Source organism: Salmo salar, chromosome 15, assembly GCF_965601325.2.
Source record: "Salmo salar chromosome 15, fSalSal1, whole genome shotgun sequence".
Classification (NCBI taxonomy): domain Eukaryota; kingdom Metazoa; phylum Chordata; class Actinopteri; order Salmoniformes; family Salmonidae; genus Salmo; species Salmo salar.
In genome coordinates, this window is record NC_138305.1 from 68,141,796 (window position 1) to 68,167,092 (window position 25,297).

At 42.6% G+C, this 25,297-nt stretch overlaps 3 protein-coding genes across 3 annotated transcripts; 2 read left to right on the plus strand and 1 right to left on the minus strand.

Moving 5' to 3' along the window:
- On the plus strand, positions 1-5,882 carry ptpdc1b (protein tyrosine phosphatase domain containing 1b). Its single transcript, XM_014145435.3, has 9 exons — positions 1-10; positions 879-1,044; positions 1,138-1,218; positions 1,334-1,455; positions 1,555-1,692; positions 1,796-2,829; positions 3,134-3,328; positions 5,537-5,647; positions 5,748-5,882. Exons 1-9 carry the CDS (start codon positions 1-3, stop codon positions 5,880-5,882), a joined length of 1,992 nt encoding a protein of 663 aa, XP_014000910.1.
- Positions 5,883-6,062: 180 nt separating this feature from the next.
- fbxw12 (F-box and WD repeat domain containing 12) lies at positions 6,063-11,021 on the minus strand. The gene is made up of 10 exons (XM_014145436.3): positions 10,825-11,021; positions 10,542-10,579; positions 8,701-8,870; positions 8,478-8,602; positions 8,068-8,274; positions 7,813-7,977; positions 7,472-7,697; positions 7,122-7,303; positions 6,727-6,857; positions 6,063-6,608 (listed from the first exon to the last, which is right to left on the minus strand). The coding sequence occupies exons 1-10, from the start codon at positions 10,918-10,920 to the stop codon at positions 6,509-6,511; spliced, it is 1,440 nt and encodes a 479-aa protein (XP_014000911.1). The 5' UTR covers positions 10,921-11,021; the 3' UTR covers positions 6,063-6,508.
- Positions 11,022-12,214: 1,193 nt separating this feature from the next.
- Positions 12,215-22,469, plus strand: LOC106571899 (protein Wnt-7a). The gene is made up of 4 exons (XM_014145437.3): positions 12,215-12,430; positions 13,187-13,413; positions 16,455-16,726; positions 21,721-22,469. Exons 1-4 carry the CDS (start codon positions 12,360-12,362, stop codon positions 22,201-22,203), a joined length of 1,053 nt encoding a protein of 350 aa, XP_014000912.1. The 5' UTR covers positions 12,215-12,359; the 3' UTR covers positions 22,204-22,469.
- Positions 22,470-25,297: the final 2,828 nt, after the last annotated feature.

Consider the following 25,297-nt stretch of genomic DNA (forward strand, 5'->3'; position numbering starts at 1 on the left):
ATGGAGTCAGGTATGCCTATACTATATCATTACTCACATTTCTAACATAGAGGATCATGTAGTACCGTTAACTAATATAATTCAATCTATTTGAAGAGAGTTTGAACAGGGTGTTGCGTTGCTATTTTTATAGTAATGCTGTTAAGCCTGGTGGTGTGTGCCAGATGACAGATTAGCTTGCTGTAGATGGCACACTCCCTGCTGAACATTTCTTAGTCAAGCTTGACACTACTTCTTTACATTGGGAACACCTCATAGTTAAGCTCGACACTACTTCTTTACAATGTGAACACCTCAGTTAAACTTAACACTACTTTATATTGGGAACAACTCATAGTTAAACTTGACACTACTTCTTTACATTAGGAACATCTCATAGTTAAGCTTGACACTACTTCTTTACATTAGGAACATCTCATAGTTAAGCTTGACACTACTTCTTTACATTAGGAACATCCCATTGTAAAGAAGTAGTGTCAAGCTTAACTATGTGAACACCTCAGTTAAGCTTAACACTACTTCTTTATATTGGGATCAACTCATAGTTACGTTTGACACTACTTCTTTACATTGGGAACACCTCATAGTTAAGCTTGACACCACTTCTTTACAATGTGCTAATCACAGATATTGTCACTACAGTGTGTTTCAGTAAGAAGACACACTAGTGTACGCTTTATTACATTGATTGGGCTCCACTAGTCAAACTTACATGTATGGTAGTCCATTGAAGTATCAGTTCTTTCCAGACTGCAACATAAAATATAATTCTGAATGTAAACTGCTGAGGTCAGCTGGTTGAAATGACAGAGGACATTGTTTTACAACACCCCTCCTGTCTCCTTTCAAACCCCCCAACCCTCCATGCGTACTCCCAGTCAGAAAACCCCAGTCGAAGTACACGTTGGTGGGGGAGGTGATACGTCACGTCATCCCTGGAGCCACACAATGCTCCATAGGGTGTGGAGGTCAGAACTGCAAGTATGAGAACCCTGACCGCTGGAGCAAGGACAAGCAAGCCATCAAAGGCCTCTACTCCTCCTGGTAGGAATCAGAAAGGCTCTATAAAAATGTGTATGTTGAATGTAAGTGGATTATACCCGTAGGTTTAATGCAGAAACATGTCTTTCCTTTCAGGGTCACGGAAAACCTACTTGCCACGGCCAGACCATCTACTGTATTAATAGAAAAGTACAACATTATTGACCAATTTAAAAGGTAACACTATATTTTATTTCAGGGTTTGCTGTCACCATAAGTCAATTCAATGCTCCTAGTATAGATAAAATAAATGAATTGATGTGTTATTAATTGTTTGTGTTCATGTGTGTAGATGTGGCCTGAAGACAGTGATAAACCTGCAGAGACCTGGGGAACACGCCAGCTGTGGTCCCAATGCACTGGAATCAGAGAGTGGATTCTCCTACCAACCTGAGGTCTTCATGGAGAACAACAGTAAGTCTATGACCATTCCTCTACAATGAGAAAAACTGAAGGAAGCCAAGGCAAATTTACTGTGTGAATGGTTAAATAATGACTGTCCTTATATTCCAGTATATTTCTACAACTTTGGTTGGAATGACTATGGGGTGGCCTCCCTCACATCCATCCTGGACATGGTGAAGGTCATGTCCTTTGCGATGCAGGAGGGGAAAATGGCTGTCCACTGTCATGCTGGTCTGGGAAGAACAGGTAATGTATAGGACAAAAAAGTTGTATTATTAATCGAATTATTATGCTTTGTGGTCACATGACTGACCCTCTCGCTAATGGTTTTGCCACTGTCTTCCATCAGGTGTGTTGTTAGCGTGTTACCTGGTCTTCGCCACCAGGATGACCGCTGACCAGGCCATCGTGTTTGTGCGTTCCAAACGACCCAACTCCATCCAGACCAGAGGTCAGCTGTATTGCGTGCGGGAGTTTGCCCAGTTCCTAGTCCCTGTCAGGAGTATTTTCTCCTGCGCTGAGCCCAGGACTAACCCCATCACCCTGTCCCAGTTCCTGACCCGCCAGGGACACATGCTGCATGGCTATGAGCGGCGGGAGCTCAGGCACCTGCCCAAGATCATCCAGGTGATCTGCAAGCTGCTGCTGGACATTGCTGAGAACCGGCAGGTCATCGAGGAGGACATGCTGGACATCCTTGACATGACGGCCGAGGAGGAGATAGAGTTTGAGCGCTATCGTGACTTTGGATTCACCAAGGGAAGCGTCGGGGGAGGCGGCCTTGGAGGGCAGCCCCGCTTACCGGGACCCCCAACCAAACCCCGGCACGCCAACGAACCGCCCCTGTTCTACCACCGCAAGAGCCTGAGCTACAGCGAGTCGGACCTGCGGAGGCTGGGCTCTGAGCTGAACCTGCCGACCCTACCCCTCTCCAACTCGCTGTCCGCTTGCAACATGTCTGTGGCCTGTTCTGCCTCCCTGAACTCCCTGCCTAGGACCCCGGCCATAGGCAGTCCCATGGGGCCCAGGCAAATAACCACCACCTACGGCTCCCAAGATGGATCCCTCTGGGAGCAGAAGAGCCTCGCAGAGGGATCACCGCTCCTAAAGAAGACACAGAAAGCCTGCCAGCGCAGCGAGTCCGAGTGCAACCCCGAGAAGAAAGGGTATAGCAGCATGTTGTTTAGGTGGAAGGAGGAGCAGAGGGGCAAGTTAGCGAACAATGGTGATGTGTCTCAGATAGAGGAGTCAGAGGTGCCCTTCATCACCATCCAGACAGAGCTGTCCAAGGAGGCCAGGCAGCTGCTGGTGGCCCAAGCCCTGGCTGTGGATCTGGAGGTGGATGGAGAGGAGGAGCACAGGGAGAGACTACAAGCCTGGCAGGTACGAACTTCATATTCAACACCAGTTATTAAAATACTGTATCTACCTTTTGGAATACTGTACATACAATATTATTTATTGAAATAGTCTAGTCAGACATGTGGTGGTAGTAATAGAGTAGCATAGCACAATTGACGAATCCTGTTTACCTGAACAATATCTGACAACTACGTTTGTACATGAAGGAAATTCATAGAGGTTTGACTTTCCGTTTTTAATACTGGAGTGGCGTTAGATTATTAGCTCCACTACACCTGATGTGGGTTTTAGTGACACTGATTGTGTATTCTGTGTGCTTTTGCAGTCAGAGTTGAACATGGGAGGGGCATGGGAGAGGCTGTGTACATTGGAGAAGGACCCGTTTGTGCTGTCTGGGCTGATGTGGACCTGGCTGGAGCAGCTGAAGGAGCCAGTCATCTCCATCAAGGATGTACAGAATCTGGACCATAACAACATGGACCCTGCGAACCCAGAGGCTGTCTTCAAACCACTGGACCAGGTCAGCAGCACTTACTGTAGGCCATTACATTTACAGTACCAGTCAAAAGTTTGGACACATACTCATTGACGGGTTTTTCTTTATTTGTTCTCTTTTCTACATTGTAGAATAATAGTAAATACATAAAAAATATTAAATAACACATATGGAATCATGTAGTAACCAACAAATGTGTTAAACAAATCAAAATATTTTATATTTGAGATTCTTCAAAAAAGCCACCCTTTGCCTTGATGCCAGCTTTGCACACTTTTGGCATTCTCTCAACCAGCTTCATGAGGTAGTCACCTGGAATGCATTTCAATTAACAGGTGTGCCTTGTTAAAAGTTAATTTGTGGAATTTCTTTCCTTCTTAATGCATTTGAGCCAATCAGTTGTGTTGTGAGAAGGTAGGAGTGGTATACAGAAGATAGCCCCATTTGATAAAAGACCAAGTCCATATTATGGCAAGAACAGCTCAAATAAGGAAAGAGAAATGACAGTCCATCATTACTTTAAGACATGAAGGTCAGTCAATACGGAACATTTCAAGAACTTTGAAAGTTTCTTTAAGTGCAGTAGCAAAAACCATCAAGCTCTATGATGAAACTGGCTCTCATGAGAACCGCCACAGGAAAGGAAGACCCAGAGTTATCTTTGCTGCAGAGGATACGTTCATTAGAGTTAACTGCACCTCAGATTGCAGCCCAAATACATGCTACAGAGTTGAAGTAACAGATACATCTCAACATCAACTGTTCAGAGGAGACTGTGTGAATCTGGCCTTCATGGTCGAATTGCTGCAAAGAAACCACTACTAAAGGACACCAATAAGAAGAAGAGAGGACACCAATAAGAAGAGAGGACACCAATTAGAAGAAGAGACTTGCTTAGGCCAAGAAACACGAGCAATGGACATTTGACCGGTGGGAATCTGTCCTTTGTTCTGATGAGTCCAAATTTGAGATTTTTGGTTCCAACCGCCGTGTCTTTGTGAGATGCAGAGTAGGTGAACGGATGATCTCTGCATGTGTGGTTCCCACCGTGAAGCATGGAGGAGGAGGTGAGATAGTGTGGGGATGCTTTGCTGGTGACACTGTCAATGATTTATTTAGAATTCAAGGCACACTTAACCAGCATGGCTACCACAGCATTCTGCAGCAATACGCCATCCCATCTGGTTTGCGCTTAGTTATTTGTTTTACAACAGGACAATGACCCAAAACACCTCCAGGCTGTGTAAGGGATATTTGACCAAGGAGGAGAGTGATGGAGTGCTGCATCAGAAGACCTGGACTCCACAGTCACCTGACCTCAACCCAATTGAGATGGCATGGGAAGAGTTGGACCGCAGAGTGAAGGAAAAGCAGCCAACAAGTGCTCAGCTTATGTGGGAACTCCTTCAAGACTGTTGGAAAAGCATTCCTCATGAAGCTGGTTGATAGAATGCCAAGAGTGTGCAAAGCTGTCATCAAGGCAAAGGGAGGCTACTTTGAAGAATCTAAAATATGAACTATTTTCATTTGTTTAACACTTTTTTGGTTACTACATGATTCCATAAGGGTTATTTCATAGTTTAATGTCTTCACTATTATTCTACAGTACATTGTAGAAAATAGTAAAAATAAAGAAAAACCCTAGAATGAGTAGAGGTGTCCAAACTTTGACTGGTACTGTACATTTGTCAATTAGCAGGCACTTATCTAGAGTGACTTACAGTAGAGTTCATACATTTTCATATTTGTTCGTACTGGTCCCCCATGGGAATCGAACCCACAACCCTGGCGTTGCAAGTGCCATGCTCTACCAACTGAGCCACAAAAGGGCTTCTCACTCTGGACCCAATCATACTCTACATGACAGATTTACTACAGAAAACTTGGAATAGCTCCATACTGTATGAAATTCATTTCTACTGACTACTTCTGTTCAGTTAACCAACTTATTTGGGGTGGCAGTAGCCTAGATGTTAGAGAGGCCGACCAGCAGCTGAAAGGTTGCTGGTACAAGCCTTGGGCCAGGCAACACAAAATGGGAATGGAACTGACAGCTAAAAGGGTGCTGGTCTTTGATCCTATCTACGATCTCAAGGCACTTAACGCCCACAGTTGCTCTTCATCCAAGGATGTGTGTATCTGGGGGTGTTGTGAAAGGCAGAAGACACATTTTAGTTCTAACCAATGGACAATAAAGTTGTATTCTATTCTATTCAACCACATCTCCTCCAGGCTCCCAGGGAGATGTTAGTGTGCATTCTGGACTGTATGGCTCATGTTCTCACAATTCCAGAGGAGGTGGAGGCTGCTTTCCTGGAGCGCACCATCAAGGCTTTCACAAAGGTAGAACACTAGATGATGTAGGGTTCTCCTTTTTAACCGCGGCACAGTTAAAAAAATATATATATTCAATGGGTATCTCAATCATTCTGACTCTCCACAGATGGGAAAAGGCTCAGCGGTGTATCAGGCCATGACAGAGATCCTTAGGCTGGTCCTACACGACATGAGGTTTATAGCCATAGAGGAGGATGAGTTACCAGATATGGCGCCCATCCCTACTGTACTGATCCCATAAACCTGCTGTATTCCGTTCCAGACCATCCCTTGCTATATTAAAACATATGGTGTGCCTTCCTGCGCAGTTTGGATCGTTTTTAACATACTGTACAGTAATTAATGACAGAATATAGTAAGTGTATTGTATATGAAAGATCACTTTCCATTGTTTACCTCTATTGTACAGTTACAATGCAGACCCAAGAAAAAGCAGTTTATTTGAGAGTTTGTCAGTTTGGTTAAGAAGATCAAGGGGCAGTATTTGTTACAGTATATGCCCAAAAGATTTAGGCTATATTGAACATGTAACATCCAACACAGGGATTTAAATACCTAATCTCCACAAAGCCAGCTAAGTGATTATAACCATTCATTCCTGTACAGAAATGTGTTATTTCACAAAAATAAAGTATCATGGCACAGCAAACTGCAATGTTTTTCCCCTTCATACTTGCATGCTTTGCATAACATATAAACACATCCGCGATAACTCTTGATTACAATGTATATTCCATAAACAGAGGGTTTGTAAAGGCAAGGCACAACATCAGTGAATAAACTACTTAGAAACATGCACAATTAATTGTTAGTGACTGATGCTAACTACTGTAGTACCTTCGAAGTCCTCCTAGAGGACAGTGTTGCTCAGGAGTTGAAAGAGTAGGCCTTCAGGACATCCTTCCCATCCACTGCTTCCACTGAAGCCACAATGGTTGAGTAGTCACAAACCACATAACTGAACCCTCTGTCAACACAACATGAAATGTACATCGGTTCATTACTACATTATAACAATCCAACTTTAAATACAGAGCCAGAATGTACCATTTGTTTCCTTGACGGACGGAAATGTCTTTCTGTACCTGGACATGGAGTGAGAGCCTCCCAGTAAGTGGTATCGACTTTCCAGGGTGAGCCCTTTGTCTCTGTCAGTTTTCCACGTCAGCACTCTTAAAGACAGGTCCCGAGAAGCAGTGACTACACGGAAACTATCCTGAGAGAAAAGCCTCACTTTTAGGATAAATTTCATGGACAGCCTTTCCCCGAGCACCATATAACCTTAAATGTCAATTCCCACACACTCTTACCACAAGGCCTGAATCCCAAGGGATATTCTGCTAAATAAGAGCCAAACTATTTAAAAAATAAATCAATGGGAAAATATATATGTATAGAGCTTTGAACTCCAATATATAAATTCCAATGCGTAATTACTATTATCGGTAGTCCATACGCACAATAATAGTGAAAAGCATACCACACAAATAGAGCAGATAGGTTCAGTATGGTCCTTGAAGCTACAGATGAGTTCTCCTTTCACAGTGTAGACCTTCAGCTCTCTGTGAGCAGCTACAACCAGAGTGCTGCTTCCCTTGCCCTCCAGAAGGATGTCCGAAGTCCTGCCCTCAAATACCAACTCGAATTTCTCCACCTGCTCAACTGAAATAGTAGAACATCTGTGAAAGTTAGGCCAAATCTCCATTTCTAGCATAACCACAAAAATGAGTACAACTGACAACATGGCACATGGGGACAAGCTTGCTAACGTAACAGGTAATGATAATCTAAATAGATTAAGATATTAAACGTCTCAATTTGACACTTTACCCTGGATCTCTGTCTTCAATCTGGTCTTTTTTATGATGATGTCGAACACAGAGAGGACCTTGTTGTGATGCGTGTTTAAGTGTGAGTTGTTCTTGCAGTGGACCGTGGCCAGTCTGGCCGGCTGGGAGGGCAGGAAGGCAGCAGCACTGCAGCCTGAGACAGGCAGACACTGGCACAGAAGATCCTCCTTCTCAGAGGGACACGTCACACTCTGACTGGACAACACCTGCCAGTCAAACAACACAATACACATTTGAACAAAGACGAAACATTACTACTTTTCAGGACTTCTGGGATCCATAATAATTATTATAGACAAACATGTCAATTGTTACAATTACCTTTGGACTCATATCCATATTCTCTGTAGTTCCAGCTAGGATCCATTTTTTGTCTGGCGATGCCAGGAGTAGGTTTACTTTGAATGTGTCACACACCACCAGAGTGGACAGCTTTGACAGTGAGGGGCTAGTCAGAGTATGGACAGAGCCTTGACTGGTCCCCACCTGGTGAAAAGTAAAAATATGATGTATTATGTGTCAGTCAGATATTAATCTGGCAACCAACCAGACATGGTTGGCTGTTTGGGTACTCACTGAGAGAAAAGAGCTGCCTTCCATACTGTAGGGCAGTAAGGTGCACTGTGGGGATGCTGAGGAGTAGAAGGACATCTCCTGTCCACTCTGACCATCCCAGGCTTTGAGCAGCCCTGTGGAATCTGACGTGATGACCCCACCATGCCCACCGTCAGCTACCATCCCAGTCAGAGGACTCTGAACAGGACTGCACCACAGCTGTACCCCCTGGTTAAAAGGGGAAAAGGAAACACCATTTCCTAAGTGCTAACTGCAAATCCTACTTTGTGTAGACCATATAATATGGCTACTGAAGTGGGTGCTACACCTTGGTGGTGGGTTGGATGAGAAGCCTACATACAATGTAACGCACTCTGAAGCCTGGTAAATAAAGCCTCATAATAAGTATAAAAGGGCAATATTGTTTTCACCTGCTGGACATCCCAGGCACGGACTGTACCATCTGAGGATGAACTGCAGACAGTAGGGGTGGAGCTCCAGAAGTCAGGGAGCTGGGGAGAGTTCCCTGACAGGTATACACACCCAACCACCCTGCCTGGAAGATATAGATGTTGTAGACCATACAGCTATCTAAATACTGTTTCCATAGACAGTTCCATCCTTTCTAAAGAAAGAGAGAGGCTGTATGCTCACCTGTGTGTCCCCTCAAACTTTTACAGGTGTAGTCCCCACCGGACCTGCCCTTGGTCATCTTCAGCTCCAGGTGAGAGCGACGCAGGAAGTAGCTCTTCCAAGCCTGCTGCCCATGTTCAGAGCCCAGCACCGCAATGTTACAGAAACCCCAACGCTGCAGACACATTTCTCTGCGGGGACAGATTACTAGGCATTAATATACGTGTTATATAGAATATACAGTGCCTTTGGAAAGTATTCAGACCCCTTGACTTTTTGTTTCGTTACAGCCTTAGTCTAAAATGGATAAAATAAAATCTACAAACAATACCCCATAATGACAAAGTAAAAACGTATTAGAAATGTATTAAAAAATATATATATATGAAATACATTATTTACAGTATTCAGACCCTTAGCTATGAGATTTGAAATTGAGCTCAGGTGCATCCTGTTTTTATTGATCATCCTTGAGATGTTTCTACAACCTGTGGTAAATTCAATTGATTAGACATGATTTGGAAAGGCTTACACCTGTCTATATAAGGTCACACAGTTAACAGTGCATGTCAGAGCAAAAACCAAGCCATGAGGTCGAAGGAATTGTCCGTAGAGCCCCGAGATAGTATTGTGTTTTGTGTGGGGATTGTGTTGTGTACCCTACCCTGGGGAAGGGTACACAACATTTCTGCAGCATTGAAGGTTCCCAAGAACACAATGGCCTCCATCATTCTTAAATGAAAGAAGTTTGGAACCACCAAAACTCTTCCTAGAGCTGGCCGCCCGGCCAAACTGAGCAATCGGGGGAGAAGTGCTTTGGTCAGGGAGGTGACCAAGAACCCAATGGTCAATCTGACAGAGCTCTAGAGTTCCTCTGTGGAGATGGGAGAACCTTCCAGAAAGACAACCATCTCTGCAGCACTCCACCATTCAGGCCTTTATGGTAGAGTGCCAGACAAAAGCCATTCCTCACTAAAAGGCACATGACAGCACGCTTGGAGTTTGCCAGAAGTCACCTAAAGACTCTCAGACAATGAGAAACAAGATTCTCTGGTCTGATGAAACCAAGATTAAACTTTTTGGCCTGAATGCCAAGCGTCACGTCTAGAGGAAACCTGGCACCATCCCTACAGTGAAGTATGGTGGTGGCAGTATCATGCTGTGGGGATGTTTTTTAGCAGCAGGGACTGAGAGACCAGTCAGGATTGAGGCAAAGATGAACGGAGAAATGTACAGAGAGATCCTTGATTGAAAACCTGTTCCAGAGCGTTCCGGACCTCAGACTGGGGCAAAGGTTCACCTTCCAACAGGACAACAACCCTAAGCACACAGCCAATACAATGCAGGAGTGGCTTCGATACACGTCTCTGAATGTCCTTGAGTGGCGCAGCCAGAGCCTGGAATTGAACCCAATCGAACATCTCTGGAGAGACTTTCGTAAATGTGATATTCCCGTTATAATAATAAAAAAACATTTGAAAACATTTCTAATAACCTGTTTTTGCTTTGTCATTATGGGATATTGTGTGTGTAATGATGAGGGGGAAAAAACAATTGAATTCATTTTAGAATAAGGCTGTAACCTAACAAAATGTGGAAAAAGTAAAGGAGTATTTTTACTTTGAATACTTTCCTGAAGGCACTGTACTTCAAATATGATGCAGCTGACCACATTGTCAAAAACATGCCAAGAAACATTGATGAATAAGCTATGCAAATGTCTGGTGAATAAAGTATGCAAATCAACCCACCCACACTCCCACCCTCAACCATATCTTAACCAACCTCATACCCACCCAGTATATTATTCATTCTGACATGGGTATGTAAAACTGATCAGTGGGTAAAACCCTCAAACTCACCGCCACAACCAAGGTGTTTCTGCTGCTTCTTGCCATTCCTAGATAAAAAGCCACAAGGTATGGGGGTTGTTAAGATTGGACTGGTGTGACAGCCTGTTATTAAAATAAATCTATCAACATATATTACAAACTAATAATAGCATGATGTTTCAAAGTAAAGCAACCACTTGACAAAACAACAATATGTCGAACATTATAACAGAAAATAGAGAATATATTCAGAACTGTTTTACATAACCAGATTTTATACCTCTACTTCCGCAAGTTTTTGTGACTCTCTTACCTTACAGACACTTGATGCTCGAATTAAATCATCTTCTTGAAAAAAAGAGAAAATGTGAATTAGGCAATCATTAGTTAGGTAAGGATGATAATCCATTTCGACGTTTTACAGCTGTGCTGTATTGCTGGCTGTGAAGTAAGACTATCAGCGCAATATCAATATTTTGTCCACCATTTCTACATAGGCTACGGGGAGGCTGAAAGGACAAAAATTATTTCCGTTCTTTTTATTTTTTCAATACTACAAATACTTATTTGTCTGCAGATGGCGCTATTATAAAGGGTACAAACTTCTCCAAAACAGAAATGCAGAGGAGACACACTGGACACTTGATGAAGGAGCTTTCACAGTTAAGCAAATCGTGTAGAAATGTTGTGCCAATATACTATATATAAAGGTGACCATTTGTTGCCATTGTTTGATGCCAGTAGGTTATGTGAACAATTTATCAAGTGAGTGCAATGAAATGTGATGCATGCAATTCAATTTGAGTTTTTGCGCGGCAGTTCGATTTACATGCGTGCATCAAGTACACTATATTGCCTAGGCCTAGATTAGGTTTAAACCCATCAAATGTATGTTTGAAGTAGGCATATAAAGGAAAAAAATATATACAAAATAGACAGAAAATGTCAAATAGTTTTTGTAGTTACATATTTCAAAGTATTATTCAATGATAATCATACGACTTCAGTGAAAGTCATTCATTCTCATTATAATCACACAATATTTATTTTGGCGCCGGAAAAGATGGCTGACGTTTTACAACCGAATGTGTTTTTTCGTTCGTTTTTTTTGTTGCGTTGTTTGTATCTTGTTTTTTTTAACTTATTCTGTACATAATCTTGCTGCTACAGTCTCTTATGCTCGCTATTGTTATTTTACTGCTGCTATTTAATTACGTGTTCCTTTTATTTCGTATTTTTAAAATTGCATTATTGGTTAGGGGCTTGTAAGTAAGCATTTCTGTCTACAACTGTTGTATTCGGCGCATGTGACAAATACTATTTGATTTGATTTGATATTGACAACCACCACTATCCACTGCTTGTGTTGTTTGTTATTAGAAAGTTAATTAATGAGCAATTAATGAGCAGGTGAATTGACACAACTGGAATAGTTGTGGAGAGATTCTTCCCAGGCGGGATTCCAGAGTAGGGCTCCATGCCATGACTTCTCTGAACACGCCCCAGATAGATGAGCCAGATAGCCTATATAGATCCTGCTGGTAGCAACAACAAAAAAAACAGCGAGAAGGAGATAATCGCACTACAGCACTTGCTCATCCTCCGTTTTACCTGTGACACCCTCGCAATGATAAAACGGCACAGCAAAGGGGCCACGCAGGGGAGTTTACGGATATCATTAGCCTACAGCTAAGACTAGCCTAGTATATAAAATAATAGGCCTATCTGTTGGGGATATTCGTTTGTACCGACTTGAAGTAATTTTGGATAACTTGGACAGTGACTATCAGAGAATATATATTCATCGCTTTCTCTTACACACTGCATGAAGCTGAGAGTGGAAGCACCATGAGTCGAAAAACTAGACGCTGGATTTTTCGGGTTTTGCTTTGCCTTGGGATTGTCTATTTGAAAATCGGGTGAGTTTGTCATTGGCATGTTCATTAGGTAGCCCGTGTTCCTAAAAAGAAAAATTGAAAATATGAGTAGCCTATAACAGAAAGTTTCGGTGTGAAGTTTTTTTGACTAGACATAGCCTACATTTCTATAAATTAAACTGTATTTAAATTATTATAATTATTCATCTAACTAAGCCATGTTCATTGCTTATTTGACATTGCCCTGTCATCATGTCTGAGAGTTTCATTCATCTGTTCTAAAAAGCATATATAGTTTGAGTTTTTACAGTTAGAAACCAGCTGACAAAGGTTTATTCTGACTTATTTGCCTATCTATAGGCTACACATCAAATAAATGTTTTCCGGGTTAATTTATAAATTAGAGATGGCTTCAGATGTGTCCTTCACATTTTGTGACACTTGTATTTCACTCAAAGACAGAGTAATTGAGTTTAAGATAAACCGTGTTCTCACCACTTATCTCTCCTATTTCTACAGCCCATATTTTTTATAACCTCCTCTAGACAAGGAAAACAATAAATGCGCGTTTAAATTGTATGAATGTTAATCCCCTTTTCACGTTATAAACATGTAGGTTATAAAGCTTTAATAAACACCGTTTTATAGCCTATAGGACGTTGAAAACCATGTTCAATGTCCTATAGGCTATCTGGCAGTCAGTACTTTCTCTTTAAATAGCCACAAAACTACAATATACCATTGTTTTATGGGTTTAAAAAAAATGCCATTCAATGTCTAACTATTATACCCTTACAGTGGCTTTTCATCGGTGGTCGCGCTAGGTGCGAGTATAATCTGTAACAAGATTCCCGGTTTGGCTCCCCGACAGCGGATAATCTGTCAGAGTCGCCCGGATGCCATTATCGTCATCGGAGAGGGAGCACAAATGGGGATAAACGAGTGTCAGTTTCAGTTCAAAAATGGGCGCTGGAACTGCTCTGCGCTTGGAGAAAGGACGGTCTTCGGAAAAGAGTTGAAAGTGGGTATGTTGCAAATCAATTAAAGTTTGGTTAGAACATTTTGAAATGTAATTTCATCACTGAAAATGTCCCCATGTTTATATAGGCCTGAAGGTTCATTGTGCGTCAATAGCGCACTGTGGCGCATGTAGCCAAATGGCCCGTATATTTTTGAGTACCTGCATATCTGTTCCAATGAGAGTTGACACAAATCGTTCCTGGCTTTTCTGAATGTCATTTGCGGATGACACATTATGTGTGCCTTGACAACACGGACAGACTTTGGAGAAAGGTTATTGTGTGTCATTTGAGAACAACATGGGGTGGCAATTACAATAGTTCAATTTGAGCTTTAAAAACGTTTCCCATAGGCTATACACTAGAAGTATCGACAGGGAACTTTTCCCCAAAACTTAAATGCTCATAATTGGTGAACAGATTGAAGATGTGTCTTACACTGGTCTTTCAAGATAGAGACAGAGTGCGAGAGAAAGGAGGGAAACTTAACAAGTCCAAAAGGTATCAAAAGCCAGCACGGTAACAAAGCTCTTGTGAACATTGACAGCCTGTCTTTTCAGGTCAGTGTAGTCTCCTGAGGCACATATTCACTGGTCTTTATCCTTCTCTATCACTGGGTGCTGTGGCTCTCACTGTAAAGTCGGCGATCTTACCACGGGTATAAGTTACAGTAGATAGAAAGTACAGAGGAATAAAAGCTTTAAATACTGAGCTGAACATACACAGGGGAGTAATGAAAGAAAGGAAAAGTTCAAATGAAGTACTGTAGCTACCTGGTTAGGCAATAGGTTTCACAGCATTGATGGATGTCTTTGATGTCTTTGAGGACACAGGGATGGCCTACAGTAGGTGCAGGTTCATGGCTGGTCTACTGGAAGCTGAACTTTCCAAAGAAACATGTTCAGTTTTCTTGTTCTGCTTCAAAACGTTTCCATGTTGTGCCTATCACACATGCCCTGAAGTTGTCTGAATGACTTCTTGGGGTATTCTCCTGTGCATAATATTACATAATATTCTCACTATACTGACTGTAATGACTGTACAGTTACAGTTACTCTGAATAACACAGCAGTAGATGGCTAATCTGTGCAGATTCTGTGGTACTCACCAGATTGTTGCATATTCAGGGAGCAACTAGAACGTAATCTAGGATCGTATCTTATCCCATCCTGGATTTGGGCTGTTCAGTACAGTCACACACAACAAATAACTAATAGCATTGTAATAGAAAACGTGCTTTAACCATCAAGCAGCTAGACTAGAGAGACCTTCATACAATGTATTACTATAAATCCACAACTAGTGCATTCAATGGTGATTCATAATATTACTGTGAAAAGCTCTTTACAGCTGTTGGTGTGAAGGGCATAATCCTCTTCTGCTGTTCAAGTGGAAGCTGTGGTCTTTCACAATATGTTTTCTTCTTGAATGAGTGTTTTAAGTCACTGAAGAGTCTGGCATAGACAACCATGCAAAATAGATTGGTTTCACTGATCAGATTAGGAGGTTAGAAATGAATGCCATTGTTGATGTCTAGCGTGAGTTGGGTGGAGCTTGCACACTCTCGCTTGTGGCAGCCAAAGAAAGGCAGCCTGTCTAGGGTTTCTGTTTGCAGGGGTGCAAGGTGCATCTAATGTTTTTAGTGTTTCTGTAGTATTTTGTGCATTCCAGATCAACCAACATGCATATGTAAAGTTAAAACTAAAATAACATTTGATGTGAGTATTCTACACTTGGTGCAATGAGAGTATTCAATTTGCATATGGCTCTTACTACTTACTTACTTAAAACAGGATAAAGCATTGCTTCCGTTGCTTTTAGGTCTTTCCACTCAGGTCTCATGACAAAGTACTGAAGAATTCCTGCCATCCTTTGTTTTGAACCAATGCACTAGGGACTCCTGGGGAAAAATTAACAACGGAGCAGTTAGAACTGACTGCCCGGCACACCTTCTTTTTTGGCTCGGGGCCCATTGAATCTATAAAAATGTCCACATAATTGATGCCTCAATATGAGGTTTTCTTTCAATGGCAAGGGCGCAGATCATAGATGTTTATCAAAAACAGGGCAGCAGCACCTAGTGAATCTGGGTTCACCAGGAAGTACAGAGGAAGGTATCATGTTTATTTTGAAGAAATGTGGAGTAGTTTGTTTACAAAGATATGATGGATATTGCCATCAGTAGCTGGTTGTTTGTATATACCGAACTGCAGATGCAGGAATTTCACTCTATATGCATGCATACACAGAATTACAATTTGATTAATAATACGATTAATATTGATAACTGCAACCCATTTGTTTGCGTCAGGAGATAACATTAAACTAAACAAACATATTGGAAAATGGCACATGGATGCACTTGTACAGTAAAAATGAGTATTGGTATAAGCCAGTTTTCCAGTTGTCTATTTACATAGCATGATGGACCTTAAAATAGATGCTTTGACTAAGAACTTTTAACAAGAAGCTCACTCTTTCAATCATGACAGGTTAACCTTTAATTATATGCTGATAATTCAAACATCCCAGTGTGCGTAAATGATTTGTTCGGTGGACATGGAAAAGATAACCTCTGAATCAAGATCCTCCCTGCAAGAATACACAGAGCGTACCAGGCTCTAATCTGATCAATAGCTCATCCTTCTCCACAGCCATCTCATTCATACTACTTTATTGACTAGGAAGTTCACAGACATTTTGTTTCAAAGGCAGGTCAGTTTCCAGGTCAGTTTTCAGATGACTGTAGTCCTTGAGTGGTTTGTCTGACAAATATGTTGACATGAGCTCTGACACTTAATGGTTAAACTGCTCTCAAGTTGCTATTTTTTAACATACAGTATACAGTATATTTGATATACACCATATAGACGGAAGTATGTCATGGAAATACAGATTTCCTCCCCCATCCCTGTGCCATTTATCAAGCTGTGAAACATACAGCTGTAGCACCATACAAAAAATATGAATTCTCCCCAGATATCACACCAGTTTACACAAATGATTAAGCATACTAAATACTAAGTCCCAACTGTGTTCCCTCCTAGGCAGTAAAGAGGCCGCGTTCACCTACGCCATCATAGCGGCCGGCGTTGCCCACGCCATTACTGCAGCCTGTACTCAGGGAAACCTGAGTGACTGCAGCTGTGACACAGAGAAGCAGGGTTTCTACAGTAAAGGCCAGGGCTGGAAGTGGGGCGGCTGTTCAGCAGACATCAGCTATGGCCTGGGCTTCTCCAAGGTGTTCGTGGACGCCAGAGAGGTCAAACAGAATGCCAGGTCTCTCATGAACCTGCACAACAACGAAGTGGGACGCAAGGTACGTGACCACGCCACTCCTCTTCCTTTTTCTCTCTCCATAGGGAAGGATTTTAGATGGAAGGCTGCGGATATCATAAGGTGAATGCACCAATTTGTAAGTCGCTCTGGATAAGAGCGTCTACTAAATGACGTAAATGTAAAATGTAAATGTAATGTATTTTTTATGGTAAAAATGTAATCCCAGCAAACCTAAACTGGATCCCGGAATATTTCATTCAGTTGTGGGAAAGAAGCAGGACCATTCCAAAAAAAGGTTAAATACAGCAAAATCTGGGGGTAGTTCACTCAACAAAAAATACAACTTTTTGTGGTAAGAAAACTAAAATAGATGATTTTGGATGAATTGCTTTATTCTCTTATATGTCTTTACTGTAATCAGGAGATAGTTCCTTGAAGATTAACACGTGCTGTAGTTTACTTAAACAGTTAGGCTGTTGTTACACAACACAGCTTGCATGCAATTGTAGTTGCTTGCAACCGAGTTGCTTCTTGATTGCTTCATGAAACACCCCGTTGCAACTAATAAGAAACTGATCTGCAACTTGGTTGCATCCAGTTAAAACTTTTCAACCTTGTGCAAATAGTTTCAAGCAACAGCCAATCAAAACAAAACTTTTGTCACATGATCCATTCAATGGTTCGGAATTACAACCCTGTTGTCATGTCAACATAGCTGTCAGTGCTGTGCAGCAGAACTCGCAATCAGGGCTTTTAGTGAACCCAAACCTCTCAATTGAAATTGTCCCCTATGAACTATGCTACTGTAGCTAGCTTAGTTCGTTGCTAGCTTGGTTAGCTTGTTCCTAGCTAGCTAGCTGTGTTTGTGGGCAGCAGGTAGCCTAGTGGTTAGACCATTGGGCCAGTAACCGAAAGGTTGTTGGATCGAATCCCTGATCTGACAAGGTAAAAATCTGTCATTCTGCCCCTGAACAAGGCAGTTCCCCGGAAGGCTGTCTTTGTAAATAACAATTTGTTCTTAACTGACTTGCCTAGATAAATAAAGGTTCCATTTAAAAAGTTAGCTAAATTGTACAGGCTGCATTTCTTCTACATCCTTGCTGTTACAATAACCAAATGTTGGATAAACAAATTATTTGTCAAACCAAGGTGTAAAGCAGCAGATGACATGGGGTGAGATTAGATTTCTCAAACAAGCAGCTTCAATTTGATTGGCTGTTGCATGCAATTTTAATCGCGTTGCTTCATGTAACAGCAAAGTTGCTTGAGATTATGCCACTTGCAACTGCAACTAAAATTGTGTGAAAGTTGCTTCGTGTAACCCCAGCCTTACAGAGAAGAGTAAAGTAAAGACCGAATCTAAATCTGAGACCGAAGTGTTGGTTAACTACACGGCCTACCGAATATAGGCTAGGCCTCAGTAACCATGGTTGTTGTGATTTAGTAGTCTCCACCATGCTTGGGAGTGGCTGGACCTTGCCAAGGATCTGGGTATTGGGGCCAAGATTAAACAGGCAGTGAAATAAAGGGAAGTTTTTTTAGAGGTGAAGAGCTGTTTAAGTGGCAGGGTTTTATTACGACCCAGATCTCTGGGCTGAAAACAGATTGACACTGTACAAAAAGGCATTAGCCTGCTCCCCTATGATCTGCACTGTTGGGAGAGGATACAGTTACTGTTTATCGCAATTCCTAAATTCCTTGCGCTTATCGTGTGTAATAGTCTTGTGCCACGGGTTGCTGTGTGGTACTTAGTATTGTCGAATCATATCTACTGTATCACTATGTCTCTTGGAAGTGGTTACCTGCCTAACAGAGACGTTACGTTAACTTGTGTGATACACCTAGTGTTTTGTAGGGTTTGTAGTCTGTCAATGACTCACATTGTGGCAAATCCCTTGAAACAACCAAGATGGGTCAGGGACTAGGTAATGTTCACATTCTCAGATCAAGGCTCCTGTGCATCCATGGTTGCAGCAAATAGTAGATCAGCTCTGAGACTCCAGCAAGTCTGGAGGTCAAAGAATGAGCGGAATAATTGTGCCAAACAACTTGGGCGAGGCTCCTTAGCAGTACACTGGAGTTAGTGAAGAGGAAAGAAGCACCTCTCCCTCCAGAGTCAAGCCTTACCCCTCTCGCCTCTCTCTGTGCCACAGAGGCCTGATTCAAACCACCAACACGTACCCAGACAGACTGAAAAGCCTCCACTCACACATTGTGCTCAACAGCCCACTGTTGCCTTTCTGTGTGGGGCCTGAATTCAACCCTGCTTATCTAGACAGCTAAATTGCCTCTCACAGTGAAACAGGCTACACTCGTGGATTCAGATTATCAGTTGGGCTTTTTCTTTTTTCCGTATCCTTGGTAATAAATGGCCTCTCTGTTTTGATAGTTGTCGTCCCCCCCCCCTTTATTTATGCTAATCAACGCAGTGACACTGAGAAGGAGCGCAGTTCACAGCCCCCAGGTCCAATACGACCAGACAAAGCCTGTCACAAGTGTTGGTCACAGGGCTGCTGAGGGATTAGTAGCTGGGAAGCCAAGTGTTGTCTGGTATACCACGGAAAGCTAACTGCATTTGTATGCATTTTCAGTACAAGGCACTAAAATTCATTTGTTTTATTGATTCTAGAATCAAATTGCATTTGTGGAAAAGGAAAATCCATATACACTGCTCAAAAAAATAAAGGGAACACTTAAACAACACATCCTAGATCTGAATGAAAGAAATAATCTTATTAAATACTTTTTTCTTTACATAGTTGAATGTGCTGACAACAAAATCACACAAAAATAATCAATGGAAATCCAATTTATCAACCCATGGAGGTCTGGATTTGGAGTCACACTCAAAATTAAAGTGGAAAACCACACTACAGACTGATCCAACTTTGATGTAATGTCCTTAAAACAAGTCAAAATGAGGCTCAGTAGTGTGTGTGGCCTCCACGTGCCTGTATGACCTCCCTACAACGCCTGGGCATGCTCCTGATGAGGTGGCGGATGGTCTCCTGAGGGATCTCCTCCCAGACCTGGACTAAAGCATCCGTCAACTCCTGGACAGTCTGTGGTGCAACGTGGCGTTGGTGGATGGAGCGAGACATGATGTCCCAGATGTGCTCAATTGGATTCAGGTCTGGGGAACGGGCAGGCCAGTCCATAGCATCAATGCCTTCCTCTTGCAGGAACTGCTGACACACTCCAGCCACATGAGGTCTAGCATTGTCTTGCATTAGGAGGAACCCAGGGCCAACCGCACCAGCATATGGTCTCACAAGGGGTCTGGTGATCTCATCTCGGTACCTAATGGCAGTCAGGCTACCTCTGGTGAGCACATGGAGGGCTGTGCGGCCCCCCACAGAAATGCCACCCCACACCATGACTGACCCACCGCCAAACCGGTCATGCTGGAGGATGTTGCAGGCAGCAGAACGTTCTCCACGGCGTCTCCAGACTCTGTCACGTCTGTCACGTGCTTAGTGTGAACCTGCTTTCATCTGTGAAGAGCACAGGGCGCCAGTGGCGAATCTGCCAATCTTGGTGTTCTCTGGCAAATCCCAAACGTCCTGCACGGTGTTGGGCTGTAAGCACAACCCCCACCTGTGGACGTCGGGCCCTCATACCACCCTCATGGAGTCTGTTTCTGACCGTTTGAGCAGACACATGCACATTTGTGGCCTGCTGGAGGTCATTTTGCAGGGCTCTGGCAGTGCTTCTCCTGCTCCTCCTTGCACAAATGCGGAGGTAGCGGTCCTGCTGCTGGGTTGTTGCCCTCCTACGGCCTCCTCCACGTCTCCTGATGTACTGGCCTGTCTCCTGGTAGCGCCTCCATTCTCTGGACACTACGCTGACAGACACAGCAAACCTTCTTGCCACAGCTCGCATTGATGTGCCATCCTGGATGAGCTGCACTACCTGAGCCACTTGTGTGGGTTGTAGACTCCGTCTCATGCTACCACTAAAGTGAAAGCACCGCCAGCATTCAAAAGTGACCAAAACATCAGCCAGGAAGCATAGGAACTGAGAAGTGGTCTGTGGTCCCCACCTGCAGAACCACTCCTTTATTGGGGGTGTCTTGCTAATTGCCTATAATTTCCACCTGTTGTCTATTCCATTTGCACAACAGCATGTGAAATTTATTGTCAATCAGTGTTGCTTCCTAAGTGAACAGTTTGATTTCACAGAAGTGTGATTGACTTGGAGTTACATTGTGTTGTTTAAGTGTTCCCTTTATTTTTTTGAGCAGTGTATATTTTTGTTAAACGACATTATTGAAGGTTTTTCACTATTTAAGGTTTGTTTCTCACTTTTCACTCATTGACTCACAAAATCTCTATCTATCCTAGTATGAAGATAGTAGAATGCCAAATAAGCTCCTCATACATTTTAGTTCAAGGAATTGGGACAAATAGTGTAGCTATAGTGTTGGCTGTGCCTTTTCAGGTATGAGACAGCAGACACTTGTAATAGTCATCGGAGCAGGCTTTAACAGTTATATCCACATCATTCAGCAGCTTGTGCAGTCAATCCTGACCTTACCGTGTTGTGTTGTGACTACACACGAGGAGACTGTAACCTGATCCAGCATTATGGCTTCTGTGTACAGTCTGTACAAAGCTACTGTTTTGTAAAGGGCTGTTGTATTCAACCTCACAAGTAGCTTGTTGCTGATCTAATGCTGCACTGTGCGTACAATGTTACCCACCTCCTAGACTTTAACATACCTGAGTGTCAGTGTGTGTCACTGTGCTATGTTGCTGTTTTCAATGGGATTGCAACAATCGAATTACGTAGGCCTATCATTTACTTCAACCTCCACTGACCCTTGGGCCCATACAGAATGTTTAGATTTTAGAGGGATCATTTTCAGGTTATTATGACAATAAACATATAAGTTCATTATATACATAATAGTATGGTATGTTTGCAGAGGCTTGTCTTTTTCAGTGACTTGCTCATATATAGTAATATAACCTTCAGCAGATTGTTTGCAAGGTCTGTAAAGGTAACCTCTCTCTCGGTTGTTTGTGTGTCTAGATCCTGGAGAAGAACATGCATTTGGAATGCAAGTGTCATGGTGTTTCGGGCTCGTGCACCACCAAAACCTGCTGGACGACACTTCCCAAGTTCCGCGAGCTCGGCTACATTCTCAAAGAGAAGTACGCCCATGCTGTGCACGTGGAACCAGTCAAAGCCAGCCGCAACAAGCGGCCCAAATTCCTCAAGATCAAGAAGCTCTACTCCTACCGGAAACCCATGGACACAGACCTGGTGTACATGGAGAAGTCCCCTAATTACTGCGAAGCGGACCCGATGACGGGCAGTGTTGGGACGCAAGGCCGGCTGTGTAATAAGACTGTTATGCAGCAGATCAGCGGCTGTGACCTGATGTGCTGCGGACGGGGGTACAACACACACCAGTACTCCCGTGTGTGGCAGTGCAACTGCAAGTTCTTGTGGTGCTGCTACGTCAAGTGCAACACCTGCAGCGAGAGGACAGAGGTGTACACCTGCAAATGACAAGATTTATTGGACCGTCAGATGTGTGTGTGTATTTGTGTGTGTGTGCATAGTGGATTTCTTTTTTACTAATGGATAGATGCTGTCTTTGCAGAAATAGACATTGAGGAACTATAAGCGGAAGATGGAACAACAGCGATTTTGTTTGCACACAATGCTCCTCCTCCCCTCTCAATATACATGTACTGGGATGCTTGCATTCGCTGGTGACATAAGGAGCTGTGTGCGATGGTGCAACACATCACCATAAAGGGAAACACTGTGTCTTGGAAGCCAGGATGGGACAGCCTCAGGACATGAACTATAAGACACTGAGCTGCCTACCTGCCTGCCTACCTGGATGGATGTGTACTAGCTACTTACTGTTGACTGTAGAGCTAATGGATTCTCCAACGCTCAACATGAATCAATGCTGGATATAATGCTGGACTGTGCTACTACTGTAGTTCTCTGTACCTGTAGCTCAATAGGACACGCTATGCACAAATGAAATTAAAGAGCCATCTGGAATATTTAACATACTGTATTTAGAGACAAAATAATAATATTAATTTATTTTATAAAGAAACTACTGATTTTGTCCGTTATGGAGCAAGTCTTAATTGTGTAGATAATGGGTGGTTCCCCCAATTAGAGTTTGTTATTGGTTTGTTTGTTGCAATCAAACATAGAACATACATACACTGGAATGAGTCAGCCTGGAATTTTCCTCTGTGGAATATTATGTCCCTCATATTGTTCCAGGTTAGGCTTGTAATAGGCTACTGACATTGACTTTCTCATGAGTTTGGGCTAATCTGAAATCCTATTCCCTTTATAGTGTCTCTGACCAAAAGTAGTGCACTATATGGGGACTATGGTGCCATTTCAAATGTGGCTTTAGTCTTCCTTCTGTTTGCTGCTAGCCTGGAGAGTCCCTCACTGTGGTCTAAGGGCATCAACACTACTGTCTGTGTTAAATGACAATGCTCACCTCAAGCTGACTAAATTTAACAAGACATATTCAACCAGACACTCTTTTTGGTAAATACTGGTAAAGAGAGTATATTTTGTTAAAGCCTATTTTTATATGAATGTCTTATTTATACTATTTCTTCTGGCATAATTCAATTTCAAGCTCTTCCCTCTTTATCCCTCTGTAAAATCCTTGTGGAAAAATGTGTGATCTTGTTTTCGCCACTGGTGTCACCTCACTGCCATTGTTGTATACTGTATGTGATTGGAACCCTGAGTTTATCCCTGTGAGTATATGGCTGTGTTCAAACTGCTCTGTTTACTGCATTTCATGACTGGTATGGTTGGAATACAGGAACAGGATATGACTAACAAACCATGACTCTGAGGGTTTCATTTCACTACCAACCCTAACTTTCATGATAAAACAGGCAGCTGAAATTGGTTCTGATTTGCAGCCTGAATCTAGCCCGGTCCCTAAAACACACTGTTATTACATATTAATTACATGTTAACTACACATTCATTAACTATGGGATTTATTACTTGGACTTTAAGTTGATTGTATTGTATGACAGTTTAATGCTGCCATTAGGCTACAGCACGCCACATTGAGAAAACTATTATCTACTAAAGACAATGAAGTTAAAAGAACAGATTTCATATGGTGATCATGGGTAGGCCTACATGCCTTGAGTTAAATCAATCACTGAAATGGTTCACTCTATGATTGCAATCCGTGAAGTAAGTAGCGGAAAAGAAAGAAAGACATTCTTGGAAAGAGGGGGCAAAGTTATTCAGGCTTAATTGAGGGCCCATCTAGGCCCTGCAGACTGGGAAGGAAGTGGATGAATGTAGCGGAGGAGAAAAGTGTTTGTGCACTAATGGTAGGGTGTTTGTGTAATTGATGAGGCTGGTTGGGCTGGCTGTCATGGTGGTGATGACTTGCTCGGGCAGGGAGGAGTTGGAGCTGTCTGTTGATAGATGACTAGCACATCTGCTTCATTCACTCTTAAAGCCGCTAGTTGCTACAGCAACTCCCTCTGCGCCCCAGAAAATGTTAGGCAGTCTCCAGGAGATGCCGGCCGACACGTCAAGGAAATGTTAACGATGCTCAAGCCCACAATCGCCCGCCAATATATAACTAGAACACGGAGAGAAAGGTGTTAACGGAAAAGTTGGTCCCAATGAATTTGGCCCCTAGCTCAATATTTCACCAATGTTGAGTATACCACTTACATTCCTATAGTGAGGGCCCTTCTTTCTCTCCCAAATAAAATCTTCTGATGTAATATTCTGTATCATGGCCGCATTCGTAAAGCATATCAGAGTAGGACTGCTGATCTAGGATCCGTTTTGTATTTTAGATAATAATGAATGGATAGTGGGACCTGATCCTAGATCAGCACTACAGGCCCAAGGATATAAGGTTCCGGCTAACTTAAAGCACTTGTACTAAAAGGACCCTGGAATATATTGCTTTTGATGACCCCTGAAGAGGAACATGGGAGTGAAGGAGGGTAGTAACTGTGACATCTTTTTGATTGACAGAAAACCTCCCAGCGTTCATAATATTGCTTCAACAGAGTCCCGCATAAGAAAGGCAGCTGGCTAAACAGCCCTGGTTAAAGTTAAACCAGGGTTTGTGTTGAAGACACACATTACATTATGTCAGTGTCAAAAGAAGACCTCCCTCTCTTTACATATCTGAGGATCTAATATGGGTCATCTATTTAGACCTATTCACACTCACTTAGTCATGTCTTCAGCTAACCTTTAAATGACTGTGGAGAATCTCAGGCTTGGGTAGACTGTGAATGATGTGTCCTTATGTTAGAGCTCCCCTAATGGTTCAGCATCCGTTAATGGTGAGTAATGACTAAATGAGGTGCTGTAACAGTCATACTGTCACCTATCCACTAGTCAGATCCAGTGACCCAAAGAAACCCTACATATGTATGTGTCTGTGTGTATGTGTGATCGACCTGCAGCGTGACCCCAGTCAGATCTACACCACAACAGAAGACACAGTCACCCCCCCACACACACACCGTTTCATCAACCCAAAACCCCATGTTCTTTGATATCATGGCATACAGTAAGCCAGAAACCCTACATCAAGTTAGAAGATCACAGCATT